The sequence below is a fragment of the Strigops habroptila genome, chromosome 4 (genome assembly GCF_004027225.2).
Source record: "Strigops habroptila isolate Jane chromosome 4, bStrHab1.2.pri, whole genome shotgun sequence".
Taxonomy (NCBI): Eukaryota; Metazoa; Chordata; class Aves; order Psittaciformes; family Psittacidae; genus Strigops; species Strigops habroptila.
The window spans coordinates 49,579,467-49,606,624 of NC_046358.1; the positions used below are offsets into that span (position 1 = coordinate 49,579,467).

At 39.1% G+C, this 27,158-nt stretch overlaps 1 protein-coding gene across 3 annotated transcripts in view; it reads right to left on the minus strand.

Annotated features, from left to right (window-relative positions):
- The window catches only part of CHID1 (chitinase domain containing 1), a 123,237-nt gene that overhangs the window by 56,591 nt on the left and 39,488 nt on the right, over positions 1-27,158 (minus strand). For all 3 annotated transcript variants that reach the window (XM_030482715.1, XM_030482717.1, XM_030482716.1), the window contains 2 exons: positions 23,413-23,514; positions 20,890-21,045 (listed from right to left, as the gene is read on the minus strand). In XM_030482715.1, the coding sequence (XP_030338575.1) occupies positions 20,890-21,045; positions 23,413-23,514 (258 nt within the window). The remainder of the gene's footprint in view (positions 1-20,889; positions 21,046-23,412; positions 23,515-27,158) is intronic.

The following is a 27,158-nucleotide window of genomic DNA, read 5'->3' on the forward strand; positions in this document are numbered from 1 at the left end:
AAGTAAATAGAACACAGTGGAACTTCAAGCAGTTCATAAAGAGATATTAATTTTCATTGCTAGTTCAAAAATCACTCCTTGGCATCTCAATACACAATTTAGTTTAGCTCTGTACTCAAAAGAGGCATTTTTTTGCAGACTACTCTAATGAATACTTCGAATTTATTTTTAAACATTTTATATTTCCCAGCAATTGGAAGCACAATTCTGCAATTTAAAAGTGCAATAACATCGGTAAATAAATCAATACATTTTATGCAAGTTATTCAACTAGGCTTACTGCTTTTCAAATGTTGTTATATTTCTACTATGCAACTTGAATGATTAGAATCTCTCCCTCATCTCTCTCTGCTTACCTTCCTTTTAAGTTTGTTCTTGCCTAAAATAAAGCTTTTTTTCAATACAAGCACGTCAAGGTGGTCTGTAATACTTGAAGTATTTGATTTATATTTCCAATTTATTTTAAGATTAACATGCTCTTCTTCTCCCCTCACCACATCTTCAGTTGAATTTCAGATGTTCCTCTAATTCACTTTCTTTATAAACTCTGGTTCCACACTTTGGTTATATAAATTCCAGCTCTGGCAACAGGAATGTGCCTTTTTGGTGCTGCAATTCTGAGAGAAGGGTTAAGCTGCTCTGAAAGCAACATACAATACCAGCTTGGATATTCTTGAGCACTTTTTTATTTCAACATGCCAAAGTTTGTAAAATGTGTAGAATTTGGAATTATGAATAGAATCAATTTCTAAAAATATGCTTTAGCACAGTGTAGGATAAGAGATCATGTGTGGGCATATAGTGAACTTCCCATGAGGCGAACATGTAAATTAAACATATGTAGGAGAAGTAGTAAAGATTTTGAATAAATAGCTGAAAAATCAGACATCAAATAAAAGCCTGAATAGAACTACATGGCAAGCATAACGAGATTTACAGCCCTGGTAATGTTATTGGACTGCTGTTTCCAGCATAGAAGAAACTTATTACAATGAGCATCTGGTACTGATACAAGACAGTATCATGTATCGTTCTTTGACAAAGATTATTCTTTCTTGAATGGACAACATTCAGAACTTTTACTATATACACTAACACGTCAGGGGTGAGGGGAAGGGGGCAAGAGACAAATAACTTGGAATCTCCTCAAAGTCATTTCAAATTAGGTGAAAATATTATAACATCCCCAGACCATCCTTGAACATACAGTTTTGAGACAATCTTCTTCTGTTACAAAGAGGACACTATAAAATGACCTTCCTTGTTTAGCTATTACAGAGGAAAATGCTGTCATTTAATATTGTGAAGTATAAAATGTCAACACTTTCAAAAACGCATTTTCAGAATCCAAACCAAGATCCCTTGTTGCACAGTATTCGATGACTATTTTTAATAAAGGCCAAAAAAAACCCCGCAATAAAACAACTTGCCAAACTCTAAAATGTTTTTTTAAAAAAAAAAAAAACTCCCCTTCAGCAGGCTATCAAAGAAGACTGCATATTCTATGACTTCCCTTTATTCTGTCCCAGCACTCTGGTGACCATGAAGAGAAGTGAACAGAGGGCAGAATTGTTATCCACTGGAGGGCTGGAGAAAGACTGAGTTCTCTGGCTCATTTTGTAAGATGATTCTTGTACTGTCACTTGCATGATAAAAATTATTTACCTGAACCACATATTTAGGAGGCAAAACTTTGGTTTATTTGCCATGAAAGTGAATTAATTTTTTCTTTGACTTTACAGCAATCCTGGTGGATGTTTTGCTTGTTTATTAGACTCCACACTTCCCTGTCAAAAATCTATCCTCCAGACAAATTGTCTGGAGACAAAAGGCAAAGTAACTCCATTCATGAAGATTATATTTAGCAACAAACGAAGACTAATAACTACCAAGAGTCTGAAGGTGAAGGATATAAGGCAGTAAGTGAAGATAATAGGAAGAGCCTTTAAGAGAAATTGGACAAATCAAGAAGAACAAGAGATAAGCCATGGACTCGTTAAATAACTTATTAAATGTATATGATTAAAGTAATTCAAGAAACTGGAAAATATGAAAAGCTATTATTGGGTAAGGCAAAATGCATCTTTCCCTTCAGTGAAAAGATAAGATGTTCCTCCTAAAAACTGAAAAAAAACCCAAAACAAACACAAGTAAAGCCCAGTTAAGGTCTCTAGCTGACACTCAAATATTTATTATGCTATCACTGCCCAGTGTCCTCGAATTGTTGCATTACCTATATTCACTACTGCTCTGAACAACATACCACAGTCTTTTTACATAAAGTTGTATCTTCCCAATTTTAGACACAGAATCACTACAAAAGCACAAACTGCATACTGAAATTAATTCCAAGCTGTTTCATCTCTACTAAAAATTTCAACATCTGCCAAAGTTCAAATGCAGATCTCTTTCTGGCAATACTCCTAAAATACAAACATGTTTACTTTTCTGATAGTTCAAATAAAGGGGAAGAGGTTAAATAAACTGCTATGGTTTCACAGCAAAGTCAACAGCAGAACTGAGAAAGAAAAAGAGCAGTTTTAGTTCTATTAAAAATTCTGCCTTTTCACCATCATACCCTTTCTTTTCCTTTCAGAAGCATAACCTTGAATCTTTATCTTGCTAGCCTAAAGAACAAGGATCTCTCTCCACAGATGCCTGACTGTTTAGAATAAACTTTCCTATCGTTTGCTTTGCAAACTGCAGAACAGTTCTAGTCTTATATTACAGTTCGCTTCAAAGGGGATGGGGAGCTTTGTTCCCCCCGGCATAGTACCCTTAGTTATGAGGCATATTGACTGATTTAGCAAAATAAAGACAAAGTAAAGAAAAAAAAATTACACAACACTCTTCTCCTCAGATACTACATTAGTAGTAGCCAGTAATGAAATACAGGGGCCTCAGTCTCACAATCCCAGAGGAAAGAAAAACCAAACACAAACAAAAATAACCAAAAACCAACCAAAAAACACACCACAAAAAACCCCCAAACATTCTGAAGGTAAAAAGTCCCATGTTACAAGGTCGGATTGTTTACAGGATGTCTTCAAGTAGAATAATAACAGCTGTATTTCAACATAAACAGAAACTGCTCAATGACGATGCAAAAGGCAAGGCAGGTCACTGAGTTAAAAGCATAACTTCAAGCAGTGTGATTCCAAAGTTCTAGTAAAAGGTCACAAATGCATTCCTTAAATTAGATGGCTACTTCAGAACAAGCTGATTATTTGAAGATGTTAATTTTTGTTAAAATACTGGAACAATAATCCCAGGTAAAGATTCCATTGACGAATGATTGCTTTATTATTCTACTAATCTTGGAAACATAGCTACAGAAATGTAGTCAGTATATTACAATGATTAAAATGGCAAAACACTAAAGGAAAAAGGGAAACTAAAGGCATTTTGCACCACTGCACTACAGCATTACATCACGGTCATCAACAGTGTATGTTACACTTAATATCCTAATAATAAAACTACTTGGGTTTTTATGCATCCTTAAAAAGACAATCATATTATATGTCCATAAAATGCTCCAACCTTTAACAGTTATGAAAATTACATACAGAAAATCATTGCTCCACATACTGAAATTAGCAGCTTTATGAATAAGTTAAATTCAGAATTTGAGCATTTTGCAGTAAATAAGTATAGAATTCTACCACTGATGTCACAATTTTATGATTTTTATTTCTTTCTTCAAGGTCCAACACCTGTGTTGAAACAGTCAACCTTCTTTCTTTTTTTATTAATATGACTCAAGACTTACTCCTGCAAGGATTCCCCCTGCCCCGCCCCATATTTCTATAAATATGGCTAGTTCAACTTACCTTCTACTCACTACCAAGAATACGGACTGGGAAAAGCAAAATCAGCTTTAAAACTGATATAACAGTACTGAATAAATAAATATACCAGCATTGTTCACATTATACATCTACACAAATGAAGGAAAGTTAACGTCAAAAGCCTTCTCTCTTCCATTACTCTTCTTGCCTTTGTGTCTGATTTTGTGCCGCCTGAAGACTCATTTTCATGAACCAGTAGTTTTTCAGTGGACATGGATTATCTGAGCTGCAGGCTTTATGTGTAAAATATGCTAAAATAGATAAATGTTAAAATGTGTTTCTCGTTGCTAATGACAATCAAAACAAAGATTTCAAGCAGAAAAATTTAATGTGAAAATAAGCTCTGAAAATAAATGTATTGTCCCATGAACAAAAAGGTTTTATTATATAAATCAGCAGCTTTTTAAAGTTTTACAGCTCAAGAAACATCCTATTACTAGAATTCAGATACCAAAGAAAGCTGCCAAAACATTTTAATTACAGAGATTTCCAAACTCATGCAAAGAGGAACAAAGACATTTAAACAGCAGATAAATAAATCTCAGAATCCAAGAAAGATTCAGCACGGTGGGCAAAATATGAACAGCCAAGTAGAAAATATGATCTAGATTAGCTAATGCTACTCTAGTAGCCTGTGAGCACATTTTGTTATTTGGATTCTACGAAGGTGCAAAAATTTTTTATTTTTTTTTTAATAACCCATTCCTAAAATTTTAAACCCAGTTTAAATTAAAAGTACCAGAGTGAATCACATCGGACTGCTTCAATGCTTTTTCTGCATAGAATGTACAGAAATAAAAGCTTTGGAAATCCAAAGATCACTTCCCATCAGATTTATGTGAACGGAAATACCCCAATTTCAAATGAGAAAATGTCAACATGTAGCAGAGCAGAGAGGATGATCTTAAATGGTGTCCACTGCTTAGAAGGTAATTCTAGTAAGTAACTGCAGTGAACTTGGAGAAAGTGAATGGAAAAAAAAAATATTTGGACTGTAATTCTGAACAGCATATGTGAAAGTATACACATTAATGTCATTTGAAACAAATCGCTCCATGTCAGTTCCATAATTTTTTCTTTTCAAGCTCCAAACCTACTACTATATTTGAAGACATTTACTTTTCCTTACTGCAGATCACTTCTTTTCCTATTCAAGTACAAAATTATTGAGGAGTCCTTAACAACAAATTGTTTCACCTGTTGCCACAGAGTCCCTACTGCTTAAATCTAGCAACTACTGCAATTGAAGATTTTATGTTCCTAATACACACTTTTTTATACATCTCTTTCTCATGGTACTATAAACAGATTCTAACAAAATATTGCTTAGACATATTGAAAGATCTTACCGTACATAGCAATACATGCCATCACTCCTTCATTATGCTGCTTGATAATGACCATTTCACAAAAGACTAATGGCAAATGGTTTCTTTGCAAATTATCAGTATGTTACTTCAGGCAAGCTCATGATTCAATTTCAAATTTTTGCTTTAAAAACACACAGTTTTCCAATTATTCTTAGCACAGTTGCTAAGTAAATGCTGCCAGATAACAATAGTGCTCCAGGCATATCTTATGCTTGATATTCCCTTTACGGATTTTCTCAAGGAAGGCTCTAGAGGTACGGAGCAGGAAGAAAACTCATCATTTTTGGAGAGATTTTTAGATCCAATTGAAATTTATAGGTAGGACACTCTGTAAGCTTGACATATTACCATCAGTGGTATGGGGCTTTTTTTTTTTTTTTTTTTTTAAGCTGGGGAGAGAATAAATTTACTTTATGCTTATCAAGCACCTTAGTTAAATTTTAAGTTCTTAATACAAAGCTGGTTTTCGCTGACAGTTTCCATCACTAGACTGATCAGTTGTCTTTCATGATTAGATTTGCATGGAAAAATAAAAAGAACAGCTAAAATATTCATGAGTATATTTGTTTCTACATCAGAAAAAAGTATCACAGATAGCACTATACTTGGCTATGCTTTTAAATGGAAGCACTGTGTCTACTGCCCTTATCAACTCATAGTTCTAAAATTCTTATAACCAGCATATTCAAGTAAGGCTTACAGAGACACTGACACTTAAGATTTAAACATCTGCAACATGATATCCACTTTACACATGCAGATGTTTATAATATTGGTCTCCAGGGTCAAACATAAAAACAATTAAAAATGACAAACAATTTACCATTCATCTTTAACTGTTCTACCCATTCCCCTGTCTTCAAATTTACTTTCCCAAGGATACATACATCAGGAAAAAGAGAATTGTTCAGGAGACCTTCAATATGCAAACTCCAGTGCAGAAACAAAACCAGGATAAACTAAACACTTCAGAATGCCTGGGCCCAGGTAAGACAATGTCAGAAAAAACCCGAAATCCCAAACCCACAACCCCAAACCAAACAAAACAACACCAACAAGAAGATATACACCCCAGTGCAATCCCAATACAGAGAAAACAGATTTTAGATTTTTAAGTAAGCAGCAGTCAAGGTGATATGAGACACCCATATCATATTTATAACTCCAAGCTTCAGTGTTAACTGCAGAGACACTATTACCCCCATAGAGTTTCCATCGTGTATTCACCGGGCAATGAGGGCTCAGCAATGCCAGTTTCCAACGATCATTTTAGTTTCCCAGATTTGGTACAGAAAGGTGTTCCTAAGGATGCATCTCTCTTTGATTTCTCTCTATATGCTCATAATCCACAAATGCTAAAATCTAGGACCAATTCTACAGATTATTATTGCCTAGAGCAATCAGAACTTCACTCGTGCTGTCAATACAAAAATATATTCCACTTCTATATTGAATTTTTTCACACTGTAGTGCCTCATTACTATAAAATGTAGAATCAAATGAAATGAAGCTATATCTAAATCCATTAAAACTAATTCAAAGCAGTGCAAGAATACAGAAAGTGACAGCTTCATTGACTTTTACCTTTCCAGGTTTGTGGCTCAAAATGTTCAGCATATTAAGCACAGACCTCTAACCCACAACTTCTCCTCAGCTGGAAACAACTTAAGAAAGTAAGTTACTGGAAATCATTTTGCTTTCACTCAAACGGAGGGGGGGGGGGGGGTGAGTCAATCTTGTAAAACACTGATGTTTCTAAATTTTGCTAAATACAAGGAAACACTAATGATAAGACTACCTTTTCTGGGTTTTAACCATTGCAGTAAGATAATGTTACATTCAAGATTGCAAGCACTACCTGCTATCTATACCCCTAACCTGTATGTGAGGCTGCCAGTATGATTATCCTCAATCTTACAGAAACTGGGTCACAGAACGTACAGACTCCATTTCAACCCTCTTGTTTGATCAATATCCTCACTCACAAACAGGTAAGTGCACGTACCCTCTCTAAGCGTGGCAATACAGCGACCTTGAACTTTACATGAAATACCATTCCAGAGGAATTTTCTTTCCCCTCCCCAACCTTAAGGGCAGGTAAATGACAAAAGGCAGAAGCTATTTGCAAAAGGTTTCAAAGATGTGGTTTATAAAGATATTTTTACTTTTATCAAAGACAGTTTCTTTCTAAAATAGGGTAACAAAACAAACATTTGATTTAAACATGGAAATGACATACATAAAACTGTCAGAAATAAATCACTATTTAGGATATATATCTATATTTGGGGCATAATCTTGTAAATCTCATTGAGTTTACAAATTATTTATTTGGAATAATTTTCATAATACTGTATTTTTTTCCTAAATGTAGACTAAGTATCCAAATCTGCCTTTGATTTCTGTTTTAGACATGAACAACAGTATGTTCCAGAAACGTTCTGAAATGCAGCTCTCCTATTTTTAGAGCACGAAACCCAAGAACTACTTTAGCTAAAATTTATTACTCAACATCTCTTGATCCATTTTCCTAAAATAGGCATGAACTACTTTAGGGAGGGAAGCCCCCTCCTCCCTCTACTTCCTGGTGTTAATAATATACTGAAACATCTCATAAAAATGTAAAAAAGAAAATTTATTAGACCTTACGCTGCTGCTGAATGTTATCATCAGAAACCTCATTCAATCACCTGCTGCATAACACCAAGTGTAAACAAGCTGTTTGCACAAATCAGAAGCTGTTAATGTTGTGGAACACACTTGCACTTCCATTACTTCAAAAACTGCGTAGCTATATGCTCCATTACTATTTTCTGTAAATATTACTTCAAGGCTTCAAGCTTCAAGCCTGTTACTAAGTTACATATTTCCATGCCAGTTCATGAGTTGGTTAGCAAGTTCTTCCATCAGGAATGAGATCACTTTGCATACTTGGATGTTGCGATTACTTTTCTCTAGAATTGTAATAAATATGCACACTTATTCTGAACATCAAACAACGGTGCACAAAAAACATCCTTGAGGAATGTTGGAATAATTTTACAGAATTTTTTCCTGTTGCCTTATCTTATGCTTTGTAACTTTACCCCCCCCCCCCCAGTGTATTGTTTAAAGGCGTTGTGCCAAAAAGAAGGGAGGCATTTAGATTGTATCACTGTGCCTACAAACTTCTTGGTGACATCAGGACAGAGATTCTACAAGAAAAGCTAACACCATACTTTGGTCTGCATCATGGAGCAGTCTCAGAGTGCATGAAATGGATGGGGTTTGGGGTTTTTTTTGGATGAAACAGCAGAAAAGGCACATTAATTGCTGACAAGTTTCAGTCCACAGGGCGAGGTTATAGTCATCCCAAAGAAAAAAGCCCCAAAGTACTGGGTCCACAGCACCACTTCTGTGCCAGCCTGCTTGATAGCTTCACATAGCCAAGTAATGAAGACACAACTTTAGAAGACTTGGGGGAAGGAAGGGAAGGCAAAGAACGGTACTTTATCAAGATTTACCCTAAGTTTCAGAGCTTGCTAAACAAAGCTTTGAAAGTGGTGCTCTTTAGCAAGTGAAGGAGTCTGTAATTGTCTTCCTCTAAACTCAACCAACTGAAATGATATTTGAGTTACCAAGAAAGTTCATTCCAACTTTTAAATCTATACTCACGATATTCAGATTAGTTTCAATAGGCCTATATAAAAAAAAAAAAAAAATCTTATCTTGGTTTTAATTTTGACTGCTTTTTTATGGCAATTCAATTCACTGAATGGACTAATGTTAATTTAGGCAATGAAGATTGCAAAATCAGTTTAAGATTAGAAAAGCTCCAAGATGCTATGACTTAAAAGCCTGCCTGTTAAAAAACTCCAAGCATACACTACACAAACAACAACCCTCCTTCAACAAAACACAAATTATCTCATTACTGTCAATTTTCTAGTAAAGAGACCAGAGTCTAGTTGTATTGAAGTTGCAAGATAAAGAAGTCTTGTCTCACAATATCTGTATTCAGAATCATGTCTTCCATTGTTTTTCAAGCCAGGCCAATTTTTCAATCATCAGACACACTAATCAAGCAAAAAGTGGTCCACCTCATCAAAACCAAGAGGGGAAGTAATTAAGGCAGAAGACAGGTGGCATGGGAGGGACACCAAGAAAAACAAAAAAAAACACACAAAGAAACAAACCAAAACCCCAGGATGTATTCTCCTCAGGAAAAGGTCAAAAACTCTCCTATGTTGGAAATAAGAGAAAAATATCCACCTGCCTGGAAGCAACCAGGATGCATCCCTGTCAGTAGTGGCTATGTCCCAGCATGACTGATAAACTTAGTTCATAGAACTGTTAGGGTTGGAAAGGACCTTAAGATCACCTAGTTCCAACCCCCCTGCCATGGGCAGGGACACCTCGCACTAGAGTGTATCGCCCAAGGCTCTGTCCAACCCAGCCTTGAACACTGCCAGGGACGGAGAATTTACCACTTCTTTGGGCAACCTGCTCCAGTGCCTCACCACCCTCACAGAAAAGAACTTCTTCCTTGTATCTAATCCGAACTTCCCATTTAAGTTTAAACTTGTTACTCTTTGTCCTATCACTACAGTACCTAATGAAAAGTCCCTCTCCAGCATTCTTGTAGGCCCCCTTCAGATATTGGAAGGCTGCTATGACCTCTCCACGCAGCCTTCTCTTCTCCAGGCTGAATGGCCCCAACTTTCTCAGCCTGTCTTCATATAGAAGGTGCTTCAGCCCCCTTACCATCCTCGTGGCCCTCCTCTGGACTTGCTCCAACAGCTCCATGTCCTTCTTATGTTGAGGACACCATAACTGTACACAGTACATCAAGTGGGGTCTCACAACAGCAGAGTAGAGGGGCAGGATCATGCCCTTTGACCTGCTGGTCACGCTTCTTTTGATGCATCCCAGGATACAATTGGCTTTCTGGGCTGTGAGCGCACACTGAAGCTGGCTCATGTTCAGTTTCTCATCAACCATCACCCCGAAGTCCTTCTCCGCAGGCTGCTCTGAATCAATTCTCAACCCAACCTGTAGCTGTGCCTGGGATTGCCTCGACCCAGGTGTAGGACCTTACACTTGGCTTGGTTAAACTTCATGAGGCTGGCATTGGCCCACCCCTCAAGCATGTCAAGGTCCCTCTGGATGACATCCCTTCCCTCTAGTGTATCAACCGAACCACACAGCTTGGTGTCATGGGCAAATTTGCTAAGAGCGCACTCAATCCCACTGTCCATGTCACCAACAAAGATATTGAACAAGATCGGTCCTAACACCGACCCCTAAGGGATACCACTCATTACCCATCTCCAATTGGACATTGAGCCATTGACCACAACTCTCTGCATGTGGCCATCGAGCCAGTTCTCTATCCACCGAGTGGTCCATCCATCAAATTTATGTGTCTCTAGTTTAGAGACAAGGATGTCGTGCGGGACAGCGTCAAAACACTTTGCACAAGTCCAGGTAGATGACGTCAACTGCTCTGCCGCTGTCCATCAGTTCTGTGGCCCCATCATAGAAGGCCACCAAATTGGTCAGGCAGGATTTGACCTTAGTAAAACCATGTTGGCTGTCGCCAATCACCTCATTGTTTTTCATGTGCTTTAGCAAACTCTCCAGGAGAATCTGCTCCAAGATTTTCCCAGACATAGCAGTGAGACTGACTGGTCTGTAGTTCCCCGGGTCTTCCATTTTCCCCTTCTTGCAAATGGGGGTTATATTTCCCTTTTTCCAGTCGTCAGGAACTTCACCTGATTGCCATGATTTTTCAAATATGAGGGACAGTGGCTTAGCAACTTGATCCGCCAGTTCCTTCAGGACCCGCAGATGGATTTCATCAGGTCCCATTCAGGTTCTTAAGATGATCTTGAACTTGATCCTCTCCTACAATTGGCTTCAGGTCTTAATTCTCACGGTCCCTGCATCTTCCTTTCAAGACATGGGCGGCATGGTCAGAGCACTTGCCAGTGAAGACTGAGGCAAAGAAGTCATTGAGAACCTCAGCCTTCTCCAAATCCACAGTAGCCAGTTCCGTTAGCTTCCGGAGAGGGCCCACATTATCCCTAGACTGTCTTTTGTTTGCTACATACCTACAGAAGCCCTTCCTGTTATCTTTCACATCCCTTGCCAGACTCAATTCTAACAGGGCCTTAGCTTTCCTGACCTGGTCCATAGCTTCCCAGACAATAACCCTGTATTCTTCCCAGGCTGCCTGTCCTCACTTCCAGCTTTTATAAGCTTCTTTTTTGCCCTCTAAGTTTTCTTGGCAGCTCCTTATCCATCCATGGAGGTCTCCTGGCTCCTCCTGCCGCATTTCCTTCTAGTCAGGACACAACACTCCTGAGCTTATAGCAGGTGATCCTTGAGCATCAACTAGTAGTCTTGGAGCCCCTGCCCTCTAGGGCTTTATCCCATGGAACCTTACTAAGCAGGTTCCTGAAGAGGCCAAAGTCTGCTCTCTTGAAGTCCAGGGCAGTGAGCTTGCTGCATGCTCTTCTCACTGTCCCGAGGATCTCAAACTCTACCATCTCATAATCACTACAGCCAAGGCTGCCCTGGAGCATCACATTTCCAACCAGCCCCTCCCTCTGGGTGAGCACGAGGTCAAGCATGGCACCTCTCCTTGTCCGCTCCTCTGTTACTTGAAAGAGGAAGTTGTCTTCCACACAATCGAGGAACCTCCTGGATTGCTTGTGCTGGGCGGTACTATCCCTCCAACAGATATCAGGATGGTTGAAGTCCCCCATGAAGACAAGGGCCTGCGAGTGTGAGGCTGCTCCTACCTGCCTATAGAGAGCTTCATCCACAGAGTCCTCCTAACCGGGCGGCCTGTAGCAGATCCCCACAGTAATATCCCCCATCACTGTTCTCCCCTTGACCCTGATCCATAAGCTCCCTATTGACTCATCACCTGTGCCTCGACAGAGTTCTATACTTTCCAGCCTATCACTGACATGAATAGCTACTCCCCCTCCCCTCCCTGTCCTTCCTAAAGAGCCTATAACCTTCCATTCCAACACTCCAGTCATAGCCGCCATCCCACCATGTTTCTATGATACCAATAATGTCATATCCCCATAGCTACATACACATCTCTAATTCCTCTCATTTATTCCCCATACTACAGGCATTTGTATAGAGGCATCTGAGCTGAGCTCCAAATAAAGCTGACTCATTAGCTGGCGCGGCTGAAACATCTCTGCATCGTTCCAAGCATTTAACACAGGTGCTGGCTACTGACTGGGAGTGTTGGGATGGATCAATGCCCCTCTCCCCCAGCACATCTAGTTTAAACCCCCCTTGACCAGCCTGGCAAGTCTCCTACCAAAGCAGCTCTTCCCCTTAGACCAGCTCCACCAGCCTCCAGTAGACCTGGCCTCCCAAATCAAGCCCCATGTTCTAAACAACCAAACCCCTGACTATGGCACCACTGTTCTAACCATTTATTAACCTGCCAAATCCGCCCAGCCTTTTCAAGGTCCTCCTCTTTGACCTGGAGGATCAATGAAAAAACTATCTGAGCCCCAGAGCCCCTAACCACCTCTTCCAGGGCTCTGTAGTCCTTCTTAATGATTCCCAGGCTACTGCTGTCAATATCACTAGCACCCACATGGACCACAAGAAGGGGGTAATAGTCAGCGGGACTTACTAGACCAGGCAACCTCTCAGCAACATGCCTGATCCGAGCCCCTAGTAGGCAACACACCTCCCTCGAGACTGGGCCAGGCCGACAGATGGGTGCCTCTGTGCCTTTCAAAGTAGAGTCACCCACTACTATCACCCACCGCTTTTTCCTGGAGGGATTAGTAGTGATCCTCTTTACTGGTGCATCAGGTCGTTGTTTATTTGGTGAGGTGTGCATTTCCTTGTTAGCCCCCTGCAGAACTGTAAAGCGGTTGTGGGTGGGGACTCTGGATTTTGGAGGAAGCCCCTTGCTTTTAATTATCCTCTTCCTCTTTTTTTTTTTTCTTGTTACTAGCTCCTAGCTTCCTGGATTAATGCCCTCCTCCTTTTCTGTATGTGCTATGGTGGATGCTTGTGGCCCCTGCACAGTTTGGGCCTGGAGCAAGCAGTCCAGCTCCCTATCAGCTTCCCTGGTATCTCTTAGCCTACTGACAGTCTCCCTCAGCTCAGTCACCTGCTGCAGGAGGACCTCCACCAGGGCACACAGAGTGCAGCCCTGTCCATTATGCACCCTTGCCTCAAGAGACAAGCCAAGGAACTTTCTACACTCCAAGGTCCGTGCTGCAGCCTCCCCTCTCACCAGTTCTGTCTGGGTGCCTGTGAGAGACTGATCTGAAATCAATCTCCACTATCCACTGTCCCAAATATTGGTATGAGAAGCTGAGATGGGATTCCACATTCCATTGTCTCAAAGATTGGTATGAGATGCTGAGATGGAATTCCACCTATCTTTTGTCTCAGAGATGGGTGGAAGGAGTTGAGATAAAACTCCAATGTCCATTCCCTGGGAGAAAGGTGTGAGGAGCTGAACTGGGACTCCACCGACCATTGCCTGAGAGATGAGTGTGAAAGAGCTGAGATAAGACTCTTCCATCCCTTATCCCAAGAATTGCTGCAGACATGTGCAGTTGAAGAGCTGGCTGCAAGACCATGGAAACTGGTCCACGAGGAATGCGTAATACATGACATGAATAACAGAGGTACTCCCCCCCAACTCCTCATAAAAGGGGGAAAAGGTAATCATGAAAAGGAGCCATTGCCATGAGGATGACTCCAGAAGGATAACTTTGTGAGGACACTCTCCACCGATGACTACTATGGACCTTGAGGGACACCCTCCATGAGACATTGCCACGAGGACAACTCCACGAGACACAGTCCACAGGGCACCTTCAAGGGGACGACTCCAGAAGGACACCTCCACAAGGACACCCACCTCCACTACTATGGACTCTTCACGGACACTCTGCTCCGATACCAACTATGAACCCTGAAGTACCCCCCCACCAGCGATGATGACAGATCCCTGGGACACTGCTACATCCGCGATGGTGACTCACTCTCTGCACCCTGAATTCTTGCTCCATTTTCTACCTTTTTTCCAACCTGTCCTACCGCTATCTCCTTTATTACGAAAATTTCCCTTTTATATAATCGTCCTTTCATAATAAACCAACTGATCAATTATGGTACTCGACCTTGTTTGCGTCTTAATTTCACTCTTGGGATCACGAACAAAACAGGGTCCGACACTGGGGTTCTCTCCAATCGGACCCTGACAGTGCCGACGCTGCCACCGCGGGGCACCCAGAGCAGAGCTCCCTGGCCCTGGCCCTCAAGCGAGGGCTCACCCTCCCGCTCGCCTGCCTGCGCCAACTGCCGTGCCGCGCCGTTTCCGCCGAGCTCCAGCTCGCCCGCGCTCCCCGGGCCGTATTTTACCCGCTCAGGGCGGTGCCGTTCCTCCTGGCACCGCCGCCTGTGAGTCACTGCTCGCGCCAGCGGAGCTGCTGGCTCTTGGGCAAGGCCTGGCGAGGGCTTGAGGCTCCGCCGCTCAGAATTGAGGCTCCCGGACGCGGGGTTTCCCCTCCCTCTGGTGTCGGAGGCGTGAACTTCATCGAGGCTGCTGTCTTTTGGCTCAAAAAGAGGAGGAATTCATGCCTTCAGAATTAGAAGCTTCCCAGAGGAATCTATACTGCATACGATCCAACAAGTCAGGACAGTGTACTTAGCCAGCTCTAGGCTAATTCATAAAGGCACTAAGCATTTACAGGAGGCCTTTTTCACACTCCTCCCCAATTGATTTCCAGTGGAACTGAACACAGTGAGTATCTCACAGGTGACAGTCAACAAGGCAAACATTAAGCATTGCCCTCAGCCCTGACCAGGAGAAAGGATGGGGCAATTGGAGCTAAGGAATTGATAGTGGAGGAATCTGGATACACACATAGTGGTATCTGTTGTATGTTCGTTGAAGAGATTCAGTCAGGGCTAGGAGTGGGTTTAGGTCTGCTACTAGTGATCTTACCAGCCCAAATAAGGCTTACAAAGCAATGAGTTTATTTCACGTTTTACTGGCTGCATACACCCACATGCAGATTTATGAAAGTAAAGTTAACCTACAATAAAGGTTTCTGGCTCTTCCCTTTGTTTGTTTTAAGCTAAAGACGTATTTTTTTTTCCAATTCCATCATGCTATCTTCTAATGTTTAGAATACAACAAGACAGTGAAGGACTAAATCATTATTACTTTGTCAACATTTGACTGCCTAAATATTGCCTGTAGCAAATTTACCATTAAAAAAGATCCTGAGACAAAGAGCACATTTCACAGCAATATGCTCACCATTTAAAATGTACATGACAACTGACTACATTTTTTATTATAAACAGATGCACTGAGATATACATACTCATCCATAGCCAATACACCATTGTACAACTGAACTTCAGAACCATTCATGTGCCTTATAAATACAAGCACCTTCTCCTCAATTCAAAAGATAAAAGGAATGTTTTATGTAAAACCCAACTATAAGAGCTTTTGTATTTAACATCATATTTACAACTTGGACAAACTGAAATACAATCATAATTTTATTTCATAAGATATTCTATCTACTTTACATGAATTAATTGGCCTTTTGCTTTCAGCCAACAGCTCACACTCACCTTCCTTTCCTAAAGGAAGGGAGGGACAGATATACAATATAAGCCACACCTAACAGAATATCCCAGGGGAGGGAGGAATTTAATAGAATAAACCTCTTAAATCACCCCTGAATTATTTAGACATTTGTAATACAGAAATAACTCCTTCCCAATTCCAGGCTCAATTGTAACTTCCTCCTATGACTACCATGATTTTACCATCTCACCCAGCAGTACAATTTCAGAAGGAAAAGCTTAACAGTTTCTCCAATGAAGCAGAGAGGTGGACAACAGATCAAGAGGATGTTCAATCCTGCAGGGCCTATTGTTCCATCAGTTTATTTGAAATATTAGTATCTCCTCAATATTTGAAACATTAGTATCTCCACGAGCAAAATGGATTAAATCAGGAAATATAATTCTGGTATGCACTGAAGCAATCAAAATCCTGAGACAATTACAGCATGAAGAGAAACGCTGTAAAAGCCTTGAAACTTGAAGAGTAAAAGCACCCCTTGCACAAGGTTTTTGCTACCTTCGTAAAACAAAAATCACAGTCACAGATGGCCCAAAGTTTCTTAAATTGCTGCTAATAAAGACACTCATGGTAACTCGGGGATAAAGCTCACCTCTAACTACTCCAAGGTACCGCTTTTTATTACCTGCTATTTACAGAATGGCAGGCAGCCAATAAAATTCTCAGTAGAACTCTACAATTTCACATAGCTTTCAAGTCATCTTATTTTCAATCTCTGAATAGCACAATGCATTGCCAAATTAGTTTCTCCCTTCCTTCAACTGGAAATGTATCAGTCTTCTTGAGTGTTTAAAAATTAACATTAAAATCCCTATTCAGATTCCTCTAAGTAAAAGGTAAGCACACACAGCATTGAATCACAATAATGGAGTTAGTCACGTATCTATTTTCAACAGCTATGTTTGGAACAAAAGCAGCCCGGATGCAGAAAATATACAGAAGTTAGATACAGCCAGGTGGAACAGCAGAGATGTATCTTCCCTCTTTCAGCACTACACATAAAAAAAAAATCTTTAATGCATTAAGCTTAGGAGGGATATGCTCAATAAATAAGGCTGATTTATTAAACATAAGTGGCACCATTGCCACATGATAGCTTTTGATTTACACCGCTTTTAATTTACAGCTAGCAATTCAGTTTATCAGTTCCCTTTTGGTCCAGGTCATAATGCTACAGATTTTAGATGCCATGTAATGGAAAGCATCATTGCACTGCTGTCTAACCTCCCACGAGGAGGCAAAAGAAAACAATGGGTAAAACTGAAATATAATGTCCCAATGATTAAGAGAGATTCTGAAGAGCAGATAGCTAAAAGTGAAAAAAGTACATCAGAAGTAAGAAGCTCATGAGATTCAGGAGCCTGCTGAAAAAGGACTCAAAGCTGAAGATTCTGCAGAAAGGCTAAACGATTTCTTAAACTTCAGTGTATACTGAGGAATTATTTACCCAAGATATTCACTTTTGAAGTGAAAAAGAAATACTGTCAGACTGCAGTACCACTAGAGGACATGCTGGAAGAAACTGATCATTAGAGCAGCAAGTCAGCAACACCAGATGGTTGTGTTCTAACAGGATTTTAATACAGTGGTAAGATTTAATGACTACATCTTAGCAGTACAGACACCTGATTCTTGATAGCCAGAGGGCAGAAAACATTGCCAGAAGCACCAGAGGCAATTTGGGGCATCACAGGCATACCACCTTTATTTCATGCTTAGGTTTTCATACAAATTATGTCAGAACAAAATATAGACAGGAATGTACCTTCTCTGCAGCTAAACAACAATGGTACTTGGCTCATTGAAGCACCAGAATGTTCTATAATCGCTGAGATTGACTCATTGGATTAACAAGTAATACTTGTAACTAAACTGCAAGACAAACACATTGTTACTGCAAATCCAAGCTGTAGTTCCTACTGTTACAACACCCAAAGACAAACTACATTTTGCTGTAAAAGAAAAATTGCTTTCATTTCATTTAATCCTGATATTTACATATATACATAGGTACACAAGCACATAGAATCATACACATATACATGCAACTTTTTATGGCATGTATGAGGGAAAAAGGATATTACACGTAAAGGTTGTACATCTTTTCAGCAAAATGGTAACCAAGCACTTCTACCTTTAGATCACCTTCTGAATTTAAAAAAACACTGCCAGATAATATTTTATGCAAAGAGGAATCCTATTGAAAGTTATTTTATGAACTTCCTGACAGCAAAAATACTCAGTGAATGAAATCTACGTTCAAAGCCTGTCCATCACGTAATTTCTATCATAAAAGAAAAAACAAACATGAGACCAGCAAAAGTTTCTGCACTCCTCATGTAATCCTATGTATAAACTATACTAATAATCAACTTAAGAGCATGCTACCTTCACATCAAAGAACTTGAGAATATATAGTCTGCCACTAAAGCTTACAATTCTCCACCTCTCTTACTAAAGATGATCAGATTCTGATGAATATACTTCAACAAGAGAGTGTGCACCTTACAGTGTGCCAAGGAGCACTGGCATGTTGCACATAGAATATATTTCAGATGCAGTAACCTGAGCAGAAATCTACAACAAAAAAATTGTCCCACCATACTGCACTTGAAATTAATTCAAGGTCTATTCAGGTAATACCAGTACTTTCTTCTAACATCACTATCACTACAATATATGAAGGGTGCCTTAAGGGAGCCATGACTCAATCCTTGAACACTTTTTACAGGTCCTACCTAACACTGCATTACAATCACCAAGGAACTGGAAGCTCAAACTCATTAAGGATTCAAGGTAAGAAAAATAAATAATCAAGCCATCCACTTCTACACTGGACACAGCTTCTGAGCAGCCTTTTATGTGGTATGAAGCAGACACAAAAATGAGAAGGAATAGATCACCCTCAGCCATTTGTCTTCTTATAGAACAAAAAAACCCCTGACACAGCCAGAGTATTAATAGTGGAATATGAGGGAAGCTTTTTTGGAGGAAGAGGGGAAAACGATCTCTGAACAAGCTGTACCCATTCTGGGATTTAATAAAATATTCAAAAGTGATAGTTTTCAAAGACTCACAGATGCTAGAAACTAGAACTTCCTTACAAATAGCTTGTTACCAATTAAGTGGCAGAAAGCTTATTTTACACTAATAACCTTTTTTCTGCTTTAAGTCAGAAACTTGGCCTATTTTGAAGCTATTGTACCTTGAACCTCTTTTACTATTACATTACTACACAACACATACAGCGAAGACTAATACATGACAGTACATGCTCAAAAATATATTTCTGGAAAAATCAACTTAAACCATTGACTGATGTTCAACAGGTAAGGCAGCAAAGTGAAAATTAGTATGTTTTATGTATAAATTCAGTCTCTTAGACTCTGTCCAGAACCTTGCTTCTGGCAGATACCTGAACGATTACAATATCATGGTCTATCAATGAAGAATATGTAAATAGGACCATTCCCTGTATAAAACATTGTCTTGTACTGTGCACCAGTGGCCAATATCCAAGTAAACATAGTCTCTTTCATTAGAAGTTAGTCATAGATGACTCTTAGCTTGAATATTTGTCATTAATTAAAAAGCAACATGAATTAACACTATACTATAGTCAGAAGAATCTATGAAACATAAAAGCAGATGCCATCCCAGTGTGCAGTATGTTTTGAAGTGGGAACTTCATTCCAAAAGTTGCAGTTCAGAAAAAAGCAAGATCCTTTTATTGTGCAAGATAGTGCTATACTCCTACCTGCAAAAGGAACTGTAAATATTACAATGAAGCTACATTAATTGTGCTGAGCTTGTATAATTAGGCTTGTAAATCAACAATACTTTGTCTATTGAGTATTTTTGCTGCCTAACCACTACAACTAACTCTACAGAAGCCATCTGATATACTCCCTATATACCTTTCACTGAACACAATGGCTTTATTTTTCCCCTCCCATTTTCTATTTTTCAGCCAGATTCAAACACATTTCAGCACTGGGATAAAACTGTGTCTACAGTATTACAGCCCTGCAAACAGCCAAGGTGAAGCGGGAAGACAGCAGAGGCAAGTGCAATGATGACAATGTGTTTGCTTAACTGAAGGCATGGACGTAAAAGATTCAGGCCTTTACCTCATACAATCCACCTCAGATAGTATTTCTATGCCTAACAAGCAATCTGTTACTATATTGAAATATCCTGGTGTAATGAACTTAGTCACCTGTGAAAGTGAGAACACTCACCTCTTGTGCTTTAGGTTTGTTTCCATTTGGCTTGGTTCTATTTGATAAATTAATAACAAGCTTCTGAAAAAACTTGATTTTCCTGCCAAATTCAAACTGATTTTCTTGCTTTTAATTCTGGCTTGATGTACTATACCCTGACTTTGTATTTCTACAAAGCTCACTGTCATTATAGGTGGTTGTTACCCAAAACTAAAGAAACCATTTTCCTCTGAGAATCAATATAAAATTTCAAGCTGACTTTGGAATACTTCCCTTGATCTTGTTAAAGATTTTTGTCTCCAAGTGAGCTTATTGCAGCTTTTTCTACTCAAAGAAACTTGGTGGCATATCGCTGTTTGAAACCAGTATCAAGTTTCACAGTAACAGGTAACAACTTCAGGAGCCAAGAGAAACAATCTTTAGGTCAACTGCGTGAACCCCCAAAATAATACAGGGCGTAAGAGAATACTGCAGAACATTTTAACACACAAATGGCAAACTGCGTGTACAAACACAGATATTGGAAAGAGGGAACACAAATAATTTTCCCGTAGAAGTTCTGACAGGACAACTGTGCTATCTATCTGCACTTTTCTACAGGGAAGAGAAGTTACAGGTCTTATACTCTAACAGGTCTATACTCTAACTATTGAGCTGCTATTTTCAAGTGCAGATTTATCACTTTTGCCATCTCTTTGATACACATCCATATTTCTAAACAAGAACGCTTGTAAATTTCTGAGTTTTGTGAGAATATATCATACATAAGTACTTACTATCCAGAGAAGTCTTACCTGCTACCAACGATTGGCTCCCCAGAGGCTCCCAAAGCAGAATAGTCCATGCCATAGAAATTCAGCCCTAAAAGTATTTTACTCCTCCATTTTGAATCAGGATCCAGTACTTGAACACAGGCTCGTACCCAGGGAAGAGGGGAATTTGGACCAGGTCTGTCAAGTTAGCAAAAACCAAACAGGTTGTCAGAAAAAAGTACACATTCATTCTTGGCCTTCTCTTTTTGCCTAGTGTAATTGTAAAGAGCAAACTATGGCACACAAAAATCATTGAAAGTTAGTCTACAGTCTCTGAAGGTTAAATGCACATTCTCTAGTGGCTTGAAGTGCTGATGTACAAAAACATGCTTGCCCCACTCTTGACTTTGTGATTCACTTCCAAGGTGAAGGGACACAAAACGTCTTACAATGGGTAAGAAAAACTTTCCATCTAGTACATTTTCTTTGTCACTGGGCCTGGCACAATGCCTGCATAGTAATTCACAACTCTGTATGACTTCAGCTTTTTTCCAATAACATCCTCAATGTTTTTACTGTAAACTGGCACAACATACTGGGACAAGATCCACCATTTACCTACAGAAAAAACTATAAAATCAGTGATTGGTTTCAATAATTGTTTTAAGGCTTACTTATGGACAAAACCCTAAACAGGCAACTACCCAACAAAAAGCTACATTAAGAAAAAGAGTAGAGCCTTAATTCACAGAGTAACTGAACTGCCATACATATAGCATCAGGACATGGTGCTCTTCCCACTCCTCTCTCATTAAAGAGGAGAGCAGACTTTATCACAAACACTCACTAACATGATAAAAGGCACTCACTAACATAATAAAAGGAAAAGCATATTCTAGTTTTACAAATATCAACAACATGTACTCCCTTCTAAGTACCTGCCTCAGGGCCTTCAGGATATCTGTGCCATTAAAACTCAATCTGCTAATACAGTACAGGAATGTTGCTGGAAATTGTGTTCATATTTGAAGGCAAAAGAATTGTGAGAAAACAATATGTATGATCCTGTATTTCATATACTCAGACCAATCAAAGCAAATTCAAGCAAAAAAGATTTTATTTCTTTTTATCAAATCCTTTCTCAGACTAAAAGCATTACATCTCATAAACTATATTTATTTCAAATACAACGGGTGTGAACTGAAGAATACTTCTCCTTTCAAGTAAAAAAGATTAGCAACTCCAAGCCAGGTCTGAGTAATTTAAAGCACCAGTGAAAGTATAAAGATGTGACTGTACCACAAGCTGTGATCTTAACATGGCACAAAGCATGGTGCAGCTTTGCCACACAGGAAAAACGCAGCCTACAGCACAGAACTTGAAAAGCATTCAGGGTTCCAGATGGGTTTGTATAGCATGTACAAAATCACTTATCACTTCATCTTCATAGATCTCAGATTTACCTAGAGGAAACCTAAACTGGATAAATCTATGCTGCATATTCCAGCAGGAGAGTAACAAAAAAATGTTTTAACTTCAGTACATATTACTGCCTATGGTTGTTCTCCTCTAGGTCGCTAGGCTTGAAGATGTAGAGACAGGCCTGGGGAAGGACGTATACAAATTCTTTTCAGAAGAGACAGAAGTTCCTTTCTGCTAAACCTGTCTAGACATTATCAAAATGCAAACATACTACAGGTGACAAAGATTTTAGTGATATAATAAAAACCAAAAATTATGGCATTTCTAAATCTGTCAGTTTACCGCAAATATTAACTCTGGACAGTCACCTTGAAGCAAGATACAAAGAATCTAACAGGAATTCCAAAAGCATGTCCTTTACCTACAGTTTGAGGTGAAGTGAACCATGCTTTTGGACAACAGTAACATAATGAGTCCCTGCAGAGTTTAAGGACCTCAGCTACATTGCTGTTCCACTTTACCTCAGTTAAAATTATTAACTAATATTCCTGAAAATTAGTATTCATGTACAAGTGTGGGGTTCTGTATTATTTTCCAGTCAGATCAGCTCCCTGATCTGGTTTGATGAAGTGCTGCATGAGCAGCTGTATCAGTACAAAGGAAGCACTAGTGGAAGAATGGCAAAACATATCCACATTAGTAGTGTTGCCAAAAGGCACTCTGCTGCCTAGGATGAGGCAAATAAGTTGTCATTGTTGAAAAAATTAGCTTTGAAGCACAACTGACATAGATTATTCATGTACTTAGCCTGCAGAACTGTGCTAAAAAGTAAAAACAAAACAACCTGACCTGGAAAACAGTAAGTATCATGGAACGAGTAAAGAATAATTTTTTACCTTAAGTACAAAGCCTTTCACAATATCTGGGTGCCACATATATAATCCCATTACACAACGTCCTGAGCTCTTGGCTTGTTCAAAATTCACCTATCCTAATTACTAATCCAAAACTTTATTAACTGATACAGTTACAACACACTATCCACTTTACTAAAAAAATGAACTCATACTGTAGATTTAATAGTGACTTAACTGGGAATCAGTTCCTTCAGCAATCTTTCTGTAATGTTAGATGGAGTCTTACCGTTGTGGTGTTGAATAGTCGTATGTCATGAGACTGAAGCTGTCTATTGCTGGGGCCAACTGATCAAATTCTTTCTTTGTGAACATTCCTGGCTGGTTAGTCCTTTTAAAACAAAGCAAAACAAAACCAGGAAGAGATCAATTACTACAATAACCTGGCTTATTCTCTCCTTCAGGTTTCATACCATTTGATCAGGTAAGAAAAATCTTTCATTCCAAGGTGGCAAAACCCAAGATACTGCAGTGCCATTCTTACAATAAATGTCTAAGAAAAGAAATAAAATCAATACTACTCACGTTGCCAGCGGGAAGAATCAGACTTCCACACCATACTTACCAAATGAGCATTTCCAGCATGGCTACAATAGTGATAAGGGATGTGGTATCAATCAACTGAACTCTAAAAGCTTTTATAAAACCTGTATTTGCTTGGCCTGTCAAGCTGGTTTTGATACTTATAATACTAAGTTATCTAAGCCATACTTAAAAAAATGGATGGGTGCAGCTGTCAATACAAAAACATAAACCGAAGGTAATTTTTTTATTCATCTCAAATAGCACAGTAATTTCAGCTTGTACTGTACTTAAGACATTTTCTCTCACTGGTAAAAAACATTTCGGTTTCTTTCCATTCCCTCCCCAAAAAAGTCCTAAAAGCAGAAGGCCAACCAACTGCCTGATTTTAGCAAAAGACTATACAAACTTACAACTTTAACAAAAGGCTATACAAACTTACAACTCTCTTTAGACAAAACCACATCCATTTCTTTCATGGGGGGGCGGGGGGGAGTGGTGAGAGGAAAGAGGGAAGGGGAAGAGAAGAAATCTATTCTATGACCTTCTCTGGACAGAAGTCTAGTTTGCCTTCTGCATACCTTTGCATGAAATACAGAACACAATTCTTATTTCCCTGTTTTTTTGCTTATTCTTGATTTACAAGATCTAGCATTGGGTCAACATCTACTTTAGCTTCACGGTTGAGGGGTTGTATTTTTGACAGTTTTGGACTCGTAGAGACTACTGACTTCCTTCAACCATTCAACTCTGAAACAATACACACAAGTTGCCTGAAGACATTGACTCTTTGAAAGAGAATTCATTAACTTCGAACTAGCAGCACACGTAGCAGCACACATAGCACAGCAGGGAACATAAGGCAGCCTTAAGGGCCTGAACAAAAAAGGAGAAGCTGTTGCCAGGCTGAGGGCTCTAAAGCACATTAAGCACATTAAGATGAGATGGAGAAGTAACATATTGTCCTGTCCTGGGAGAGCAGGGTTCATAGGGGAACATAAGGAAAGGAGCGGGAAAGTATAGAGGAAGAGAGAGAAGAGAGGAAAAAAAAAATGGTGGTTTAACAGCTACAAACTCTGTGGTGCAACTCTGCCATTCACAGGCAGACTTAGGGGATTATACAAGATTTGTCTAGAGAGTAGAGCACAGACTGAAGATCCCAGACCTTCCCAGTAGTATCATAAGCTGCTACTTGATACAGAAGTTAGTAGGCAACCTCTATCTAGACAAGGTACACATTCAAACCACTCATGTTCCATTTTAAATGTTAAAAGCAAAAGATGCGCAGTGACTGATGCAAATAATAAACTGAAAAAAAAAATCACCTTTTTTTGACCTTATTACTTTTGGATAAGTGTGCGAATTCTTCATTCAACAATATGTACTGAATGCATCACCAAAGCATAGCAGTGTTCATTTATCAGTTTACTTTCTGTTCTACCATTCTATCACATTAGGAGAGAGGATAACAGAATATGGGTTACACAATGGAGCAGATTAAATTATTTAACATGCCTGTCATGTTATAAGGGAGCAAAGCATGAATGATATTTGCAAGTCAGGTCAATGAACCTGATGAAACATACACTGGATTATGTAGCTGTAATTGTGAAGCATAGTGGAGCTCTGGAAGTCTCAAATTTTCAGAACCATTGATACACTTGTCATATTATAGCGAAATCCCATCCTTTTCCTTCTGTGGTTTTAACAAATTAAAACAGATCTTCACTCTGGAACCTACTGATGGACCCCAATGTTTTTGATAGTTACCTGCTTGTCATTTACCGCAACTGCAAACTACAGTTGTCCTACAAGAATAAAGAAAATGAAAGACATCTTTGAAACAATGTCATAGCAACTTGGATATCTGTAGGCAAAGCAATTCCCCAACACAAACTAGCAAACCACATTTTCAGTAAATTGATTGTGATTACTCATGAAGGGAAAAGCATAAAAAGTAATTATTATGTGTATTAGACATTAGTGCAAGTTGGATTGCTTTATAGATTAAGCTGGGTAGTACTTTAATGAAATTTGTATGTGTAACTTGCCCTCTACATCCATTTTTCATATATACTGTCAAGGAATAAGAGAGGGGGAAGGAATGAAATTAAAACAAAAATGAAACCAGGTTGAAATGGATTATTGCTATCATTTTCTCCATTTTTTCCAAAGCAAGCCTGTAACTGAACTACTCCACTACACAGGAATGCCATCTGAGGAGCAAGGTCTCAAATTTCCAACTTGGAACAAATCCAGCAGCAATGAATACGCTTTGTCCATTCACAGGTAGTGTTGAAACACCACCACTCTTCACAGAAAGCAACTACCGCTCACCAGCTCAAGCAGCATCACTAGTCAGCTCTGCTCTAATCAAGCACTTTGGGAAACTGTTCACTGGAGCAAAACTCTAAGTCTTTGATTCATGCCTTGAGAATCATTCTGAGTCAAGAAAATTGGCACTCAAGGATAAAACCTAAATATTTTTCAACACCTATTATACTTCTTATCTGAAGTTTTCCAATCATTTTGATATTTAAGCATAAACTTAACTCAAGGGCAGGTATGTTCTACTGACTACTACTACTACTGTAGTTCTACTCAACTACATCGTTGAGAAAACCAGCACAGAGAAAGTCAAGAGACTTCACACAGAATATGCAAAAAGTCGATGAGAATGAAAGTTTCCAAGTCTAAGCCAAGAGCCTGTCATTCTTCTAAGCCCTGAGTACTATTGCCAAAATACTCAGTGAAGTGGCAGAAACTTCATCGTTTCTTAGCACTGTACAATATACATACTAAAGACAGCTTGTTATTAAGTTGTCAGATGACTAAACCCTTGGTGATTTTATCTGCTCATTATCAACATTACAAGTGTGAAGGAGCAGAAGTCAGGTGTATGAACACGTATAATAGGAAAGGCAAATTATTTAATATACCTGAAAAGTCTCTTTGCATGGAATTAATCGTGACCTCTGAACTGCTTCATTTGCTTTGAGTTCACCGTAAGACGCAGTTTAAAATTTACATCTCATTTGGAGTCTAAGAAATGTACTCATCAAAAGAGCTAAATTGAACACTGAATACAAGAGAATCTGCTGTTTAAAGAAACCCGCTCCTACTGGCCTAAAAATACATTGAAATTATGCAACATGTACTATAAACATGAAACAACTTGGATTCAAGAAGTAAATTTAAGCAGAAAAGGGTATTTTTTAAATCTTAGCTTATATTAAATCCTTTTTATTGCTGTTCTAAGAGCCAGACACTTCATATATTCTTTGCATTTGTATTTTTCTAACTCAATAGCTTAAGCAAATGCCATACAGTTTCCCTAAATTCTGTGCAAATGCACTAGTGTTCTTGTACAATTCTTATATCATTGTTCAACAGTTAACTCTGAAACTTAAATACTAGCAATATCCCCAACTACTCAGGTTTAGAAACAACCAT